The sequence below is a fragment of the Neoarius graeffei genome, chromosome 2 (genome assembly GCF_027579695.1).
Source record: "Neoarius graeffei isolate fNeoGra1 chromosome 2, fNeoGra1.pri, whole genome shotgun sequence".
NCBI classification, from domain to species: Eukaryota; Metazoa; Chordata; class Actinopteri; order Siluriformes; family Ariidae; genus Neoarius; species Neoarius graeffei.
Window position 1 is genome coordinate 3,261,115 of NC_083570.1, and position 8,179 is coordinate 3,269,293.

Here is an 8,179-nt window from a genome sequence, read left to right on the forward strand (position 1 = left end):
AGCGTCTGCGAAGGTGGGCGGGCTACGCAGACGCTATCTGCGAGGACTGCGTCGTCAGCATAAATTGGCCTTAAGTCAGAGTGCCACAGTTGAATATTTTCCTCGATGTTAACCAGATGTTTCGCTCAGTCATTCATTCCCATCATATATTTTCTAGCGAGATGACAAAGATTCTCAACCCTAAGTACAAAGCTCCAAACAGAGACAGTTTAGCAAACCACTTGATCCCTGAAAAGGGAAATCTGATCTCTGAGCTGAAACAAGTATCGAAGGCAGCCATGCTAATCGACCTGTTTGTTCTCCTCTTTTTTCAAATGAGAATCGATAAGAGAATTGAGAAAGAACCGAATCGTGAAGCGGAATCGAACATGGAATTGGAATCGGAATCGGAAAAATCTTATCAATTCCCATCCCTAGTTCTTTGTCATGTCAAGCAAACTCTACGGGTGCTTACGTTTTTTTCAGGTTGCAAGACAAACTTACGGCCAACGTGCGTCTTTCTCCACGAACAAAAAAAAAAGCAGCGATTTGAGAAACGCCAAAAAAAATAAATAAATCGCACGGCCAAAAAAATCATACGTCCGGTTGTGACCTAGGCTAAAATTCCTATCACACACACACCGGTGGAAGGATGGCTAAATAACGCAGCCAGCATGAGGAGGAGAAAAAAAAAAAAAAACATGATGCCATGGTGTGGAATGGCAGATTCATATTACACACACACACACACACACACACACACACACACACACACACACACAGAGGACTGAAGTGAGAGTTCAGTCACGGTGGGATTCACGACAGGAAAAGCAAAGCGGTCCTTACACTCAAATCACACACACACACACACGTTTGAGAGCGAGAGATTAGAAGAGAACGAATGCCTTGTTAAGGTCAAACTCCAGACCTTGTTCTTTCAGCTGTTAAACCGGCTCGGCCCACACACACACACACACACACACACACACACACACACAGCAAGTGCATGCAGAAGATGTGAAGGGAACAGTGTGAGGGAGAGACAGTGAAGGATTGATGCACTCTGGTCACATTAACCATTAGAGACGGTACGGTACGATACGATACAGCGATACATTCTTCATACGACACAACGATAACAGTTTGGAGACGGCATTAAAACCTCACACTCCACAGCAAGAACATCCCGCTCACACTCTTCCAGCCTTAAGGCCAACTTATGCTGACAACCCAGTCCTCGCAGACGGCGTCGCAGATGGCGTCTGTGTAGCCCCCCCCCCCTTCGCAGATGCTCTGCGCGCACCTCCCAAAAATTGTGACCACCGCAGCAGACAGCGTCGCAGACAAGAGGGCTCTGATTGGTCCACTCTACATCCGCTGTACACGCACTTCCGCTTCCCTACTTTCCCAGTTTGGTTTGTTTTCACGACCGCCATTTTTAAAAACACGAGCGAAGATGGAGCAGCACGAAGAGCGGTTGATCGAGGAAGTGAGGAAGTACGTACATCTATACGACTCCAGTTCTAGTCATTATAAGTAACCGGAGGATAAACACTCCACTAACCACACCCACCAACTACTCCTAGCGACTTCGCGCCCCCTTGCGTCGTGGCGGTGAATAACATCGCGCACGCCTATTACTCCCCGCTCGACGATAAATTACAACTGTCTGCGAAAAGCTATCTGCGAAAGCCTTGTCGCAAGAGCATGCAGAGGCCCTTACACTCAACTACTGCCATAAATCATACCGTCATACCAAAACATCATCATCATCATGATGAGTCATCATGATGTGTGAGAAAGCCCCGGATGGATGGATGGATGTTCCTAATAAAGTGGCCAGGGAGTGTCCATCACAATATTTGATGAGTAAAATGATTAGTGATGACATACGATATTTTCACCATGTGAGAAAAACCACGACGACGTCGCCACAAAACACGATATTATGATACATCGTGTGTGTGACGTTACGTGGCGAGCAATACGGGATGAAAAACATCAACCCGATACTTTACGATATTTTTTTTTTTATAAAACACACGATACGTACAGTATGTTCTAATCCAGGCTGGACGATACGCTCCAAACATATATACAACCCCGGTTCCAAAAAAGTTGGGACAAAGTACAAATTGTAAATAAAAACGGAATGCAATGATGTGGAAGTTTCAAAATTCCATATTTTATTCAGAATAGAACATAGATGACATATCAAATGTTTAAACTGAGAAAATGTATCATTTAAAGAGAAAAATCAGGTGATTTTAAATTTCATGACAACAACACATCTCAAAAAAGTTGGGACAAGGCCATGTTTCCCACTGTGAGACATCCCCTTTTCTCTTTACAACAGTCTGTAAACGTCTGGGGACTGAGGAGACAAGTTGCTCAAGTTTAGGGAGAGGAATGTTAACCCATTCTTGTCTAATGTAGGATTCTAGTTGGTCTTTTTTGTCGTATCTTCCGTTTTATGATGCGCCAAATGCTTTCTATGGGTGAAAGATCTGGACTGCAGGCTGGCCAGTTCAGTACCCGGACCCTTCTTCTACGCAGCCATGATGCTGTAATTGATGCAGTATGTGGTTTGGCATTGTCACGTTGGAAAATGCAAGGCCTTCCCTGAAAGAGACGTCGTCTGGATGGGAGCATATGTTGCTCTAGAACCTGGATATACCTTTCAGCATTGATGGTGTCTTTCCAGATGTGTAAGCTGCCCATGCCACACGCACTAATGCAACCCCATACCATCAGAGATGCAGGCTTCTGAACTGAGCGCTGATAACAACTCGGGTCGTCCTTCTCCTCTTTAGTCCGAATGACACGGCGTCCCTGATTTCCATAAAGAACTTCACATTTTGATTCGTCTGACCACAGAACAGTTTTCCACTTTGCCACAGTCCATTTTAAATGATCCTTGGCCCAGAGAAGACGTCTGCGCTTCTGGATCGTGTTTAGATACGGCTTCTTCTTTGAACTATAGAGTTTTAGCTGGCGACGGCGGATGGCACGGTGAATTGTGTTCACAGATAATGTTCTCTGGAAATATTCCTGAGCCCATTTTGTGATTTCCAATACAGAAGCATGCCTGTATGTGATGCAGTGCCGTCTAAGGGCCCGAAGATCACGGGCACCCGGTATGGTTTTCCGGCCTTGACCCTTACACACAGAGATTCTTCCAGATTCTCTGAATCTTTTGATGATATTATGCACTGTAGATGATGATATGTTCAAACTCTTTGCAATTTTACACTGTCGAACTCCTTTCTGATATTGCTCCACTATTTGTCGGTGCAGAATTAGGGGGATTGGTGATCCTCTTCCCATCTTTACTTCTGAGAGCCGCTGCCACTCCAAGATGCTCTTTTTATACCCAGTCATGTTAATGACCTATTGCCAATTGACCTAATGAGTTGCAGTTTGGCCCTCCAGCTGTTCCTTTTTTGTACCTTTAACTTTTCCAGCCTCTTATTGCCCCTGTCCCAACTTTTTTGAGATGTGTTGCTGTCATGAAATTTCAAAATGTCTCACTTTCGACATTTGATATGTTGTCTATGTTCTATTGTGAATACAATATCAGTTTTTGAGATTTGTAAATTATTGCATTCCGTTTTTATTTACAATTTGTACTTTGTCCCAACTTTTTTGGAATCGGGGTTGTACAGCATGACGCAGTTTAGCAAAAGACGAACATTTACGTGACAGAGTTTATTCCACGATAAACACGATCCATCTCAGACGTAGGGATTGAGCGATACGAGTAAAAATATCACAAAACTTCGACGCCGATTCACAAATCCGTTACTTTTCATAAAACACGTTATCACGATACTCGAAGACAATATAACGGGTATCGCGATACGATCAGAATATCACGTCGTGATCATGATAAACAAAATAAACATCAAGGTTTGGGTTGATATCGTCATATCGTGATAATATCGCGATATTTTGCCACACTTACACGACATGCATTACGCGATACGTCCAAACGTTATCACGATACTCATTTTCTCACTTAGAACAGGCTCAAGTATCATACCGTATCACAATATTTCCAAAATATATCATCATACGTAAAGATATTTTCAGGATAACAATAAAGGGGTGAGCGAAGTAAAACCTGGACAAAAATATTGTCATCATGATGCTCACGAGACGCAACTGAAACGTAAAAGTTTTTACTGATTTTTTTTATCCTAAGATGATATTCATGATCAATGAAATTAAGTGATATATCGTTCCGCCTGCTGGTAAAACACGGAATGATGTTGCTATAGTGATGATGATTATGATGACGACGGATTATCAACTCACCTTTTTCGGCGTGTCCCATTTGCACTGTTGTTGGACAAACAGACAGAGGAAGAAAAAAAGAAAAGGAGAGAGAAAGAGTGAGACAGGCCATCAGGGAAAGAGAGCGAGAGTGAGACAGGTGAGCTGTGGCTCTTTTTTCAGCCGCTGATCTTTTTGATCCTCGGCGCGATAATCACAGCGTTCGCTAATCAGACCTCCGCGCGGCGCCGTCTCTTTTTGATGGCTAATGAAATTAATCTGGGTTTGGACTCCTCTGATTAATTAATCCGTGATTCCACGGACAGCTGGGCGAGACGCGGGTCACGGCCCAACAGATGTGGGGAGGGAACACAGCTGGCATTTGGAACACAGCCTCGCTCTCGTCTCATTACAACCCAAGAAATAAAGATCACTCGGGAAAATAAAAAGACGACGGCAGAAGCAGCAGCGATAACCGGTGATGCGATATATCGTGATATTTCACGGTTATAATAACGTAGCATTCACGTGTTTGCGTAAAATACTTTTATCATCCTATTCATTGGATCGCGATACTCGAAGACGTCTCTATGTTACACGAATACATCACAAGAAATAAAATTATTATTATTTTTAAAAAAAGAATGTTATCCTTTTACGATATTTCAGTAAAATATCGTAAAAAGTATCACCGTATCGATATTCCTCTCGCTCTCTTCTTTCACACGTTGTTGTTGTTGTTGAATTCTGGATTCCGATTGGTCGTCAGTCAGGTGTTGATTTTTTTTTTTTTTAATCGGAAAGAGTTTACGTTAACGCCTTGGTTGTAACACGTTTTCGTTTCTATAGTAACAGCTCATTCACTTGAAGGCGAAAAAACATGTAAGCAAGAACTCGTTTCATAAACACAAAGGGAACTCTAAACGGATAAAAATTAAATACAAACTTTGTCACATCTCTGTTGTGTAACAGGAATAATCAGCGTCGGCATGGTAACAGTAACTCTGCCATTTTTTTGTCTGTCTCAGCTTTAACTCCTGATGTTACAAAAAAAAAAAGACACATACGGATGCTTTAAATCAGTCGAATGCAGACTGAAGGCGACACACGACAGCGAGCAACTCCACGGAAACAGGAACCGGGTTCATACACCACACTGAGACGCCGGGGAAAGACGGGCTCTAAGGGTTCTGGGGGGGGGGCAGGAGTCGTTGAGATCAAAAGACAAAACGGTGACCTCATGAACCAGGAACTGATCTTATTTTCTTCTGAATCATGAGTGCAGTTTATACAGATTATCAAAACAACAACAACAACAACACACACACACACACACACACACACACACACACACACACACACGGCTTTAATCACAGTGAATCCTTTCATCCAATGAAGCCCAGAATCAGTTCCTCTTTGCTTTTCGGTTCTCCTGAGGGATCTTTAAAAGGTTCTCTGCAGAACCGACACACCACATCGGAAAAGGTGCCATGAGCACAGAGCTGTTTATCTCACCTTTACACACACACAGAGAGAGAGAGAGAGAGAGACAGAGAGACAGACAGGTGGGGGAGAGAGAGAGAGAAACAGACAGGTGGGGGAGAGAGAGAGACAGGCGTGGGGGAGAGAGAGAGACAGGCGTGGGGGAGAGAGAGAGACAGGCGTGGGGGAGAGAGAGAGACAGGCAGGGGGGAGAGAGAGAGACAGGCAGGGGGAGAGAGAGAGACAGGCAGGGGGGAGAGAGAGAGACAGGCAGGGGGGAGAGAGAGAGACAGGCAGGGGGGAGAGAGAGAGACAGGCAGGGGGGAGAGAGAGAGACAGGCAGGGGGGAGAGAGAGAGACAGGCAGGGGGGAGAGAGAGAGACAGGCAGGGGGGAGAGAGAGAGACAGGCAGGGGGGGAGAGAGACAGGCAGGGGGGAGAGAGAGAGACAGGCAGGGGGGAGAGAGAGAGACAGGCAGGGGGGGAGAGAGACAGAGAGACAGGCAGGGGGAGAGAGAGACAGAGAGACAGGCAGGGGGAGAGAGAGAGAGAGCGCGCGGTCGGGGTTTTTTTTCTTTTCTTTACATTTCTTTAAAGTGGATCCATGTGCAACTTTTTTTCGAGTCTCTCCTGCGTGTGGGGATATTTTAATTTCAACGAACAAACAAAAAACGATCATGCACAGGATTCTCAGAGACGAACATTTTTTCATTCCGGTTTGTTTGTTTAGTAAAAACACAACACTCGTTCAAATTCCACTTAAACTCTGGGTCGCGCGCGCCGCGATATCTCTGAACCCCCCCCCCCCCTCTCTCTCTCTCTCTCTCTCTCTGCCTGAACCCCCCCCCTCTGTGTGTCTCTCTCTCTCTCTGTGTGTATCTGTCTCTCTCTCTCTTTCTCTCTCTGTATCTGTGTGTGCGCCTCTCTCTCTCTGTGTCTCTGTGAGTGTGTCTCTCTCTCTCTGTGTCTCTGTGAGTGTGTCTCTCTCTCTCTGTGTCTCTGTGAGTGTGTCTCTCTCTCTCTGTGTATCTGTCTCTCTCTCTCTTTCTCTCTCTCTCTCTCTCTGTATCTGTGTGTGCGCCTCTCTCTCTCTGTGTATCTGTGTGTGTCTCTCTCTCTGTGTCTGTCTCTCTTTCTCTCTCTCTGTCTCTGTGTGTGTGTGTCTCTCTCTGTCTCTCTCTCTCTGTCTCTCTGTGTGTGTCTCTCTCTCTGTCTCTCTCTCTCTGTCTCTCTGTGTGTGTCTCTCTCTCTGTCTCTCTCTCTCTCTCTCTCTCTCTCTGTATCTGTGTGTGTCTCTCTCTGTATCTGTGTGTGTGTGTGTGTGTGTGTGTGTGTCTGTCTCTCTCTGTATCTGTATCTCTGTGTGTGTGTGTGTGTGTGTGTGTGTGTGTGTGTGTGTGTGTGTGTGTGTCTCTGGGATAGATTCAGTCAAATCCTAAAGAATTCCAGAGGGAGGAAAAGTTTTGTGTTGGAACATGCGGTGAGATCAGAGCCGGCTGGAGGAGCACCTCTGTTTGCTTTTTGTTTTGAACTCAAACACCTGGAGTTTGTACTCACACACACACACACACACACTCTCTCACACACACACACACACACACACACACACACTCTCTCTCACACACACACACAGTTTAAGTTTGAACTCCAGGTTTGTTGAACACACTCATGTAAGAAGAAAGACAAACACGACACATGAGTGCAGGAGTGTGTGTGTGTGTGTGTGTGTGTATAAATGTGTGTGTGTGTGTGTGTGTGTAGTAGACTTACCGGTTCCGTACTCCGCTCCGGCGGTGGTGTGCAGCAGCAGTAATAACACTAATAGCGGCAGTCTGAGCGCCTCCATACCGAGCAACTTCATCCACACTTTTACACCACTCACTCTCTCTCCCTCTCTCTCCCTCTCTCTCTCCACTCCTCTCTCTCTCTGGGTTCCGTTAGTCCCGGTGCGGCGCGCGCCCCGTTCTCATTCGGGTTCTGATTCGCATTCTCATTCGAGTTCTGCGCGCGCGCCTCAGCCACTCACTGAAGGAGCTCTCTCTCTACTCCTCTCTCTCTACTCCTCTCTCTCTCTCTCCACTCCTCTCTCTCTCTCTCTACTCCTCTCTCTCTCTAACAAAGTAACCGAGAGAGCTCGTGATGACGTCAGCGAAGCTCACGGGCGTTTCGATCGCACAACTTCTCTCCAGATCAAAGCGCCCCCTGCCGACAACCCGCGCGCGCACCTGTCTGTCACCTTCCTGTCTGTCCGCCTGCCTTTGTTCTGCATGTTCTCCCTCTCTCTCTCCCTTCTCTCCTCCTCTCTCTGTCTTTCCATCACTACTTTCATTCCTCCTCCCTCCCTCCATCATTTCTTTCTTTTTCTTTTCCTTCATCCTTTTAATCATTATTATTTTATTATTGTTCAAAAAACATGAAATGAATTAATCCTGTGTAAACAAACA

General features: G+C 45.5%; 1 protein-coding gene across 6 annotated transcripts in view; it reads right to left on the reverse strand.

The window, feature by feature from the left end:
• Positions 1 to 7,863, reverse strand: part of ptprk (protein tyrosine phosphatase receptor type K) — a 229,055-nt gene extending 221,192 nt beyond the window's left edge. For 3 of the 6 annotated variants that reach the window (XM_060913569.1, XM_060913567.1, XM_060913566.1), the window contains exons 1-2: positions 7,506 to 7,860; positions 4,297 to 4,320 (exon numbers count right to left, since the gene is read on the reverse strand). In XM_060913569.1, coding sequence (XP_060769552.1) covers positions 4,297 to 4,320; positions 7,506 to 7,596 — 115 coding nt within the window. In that variant the 5' untranslated portion in view covers positions 7,597 to 7,860. Of the gene's footprint in view, positions 1 to 4,296; positions 4,321 to 7,505 lie in introns of all 6 variants that reach the window. The other 3 variants (XM_060913570.1, XM_060913571.1, XM_060913568.1) reach the window with 3 other exon arrangements.
• Positions 7,864 to 8,179: the final 316 nt, after the last annotated feature.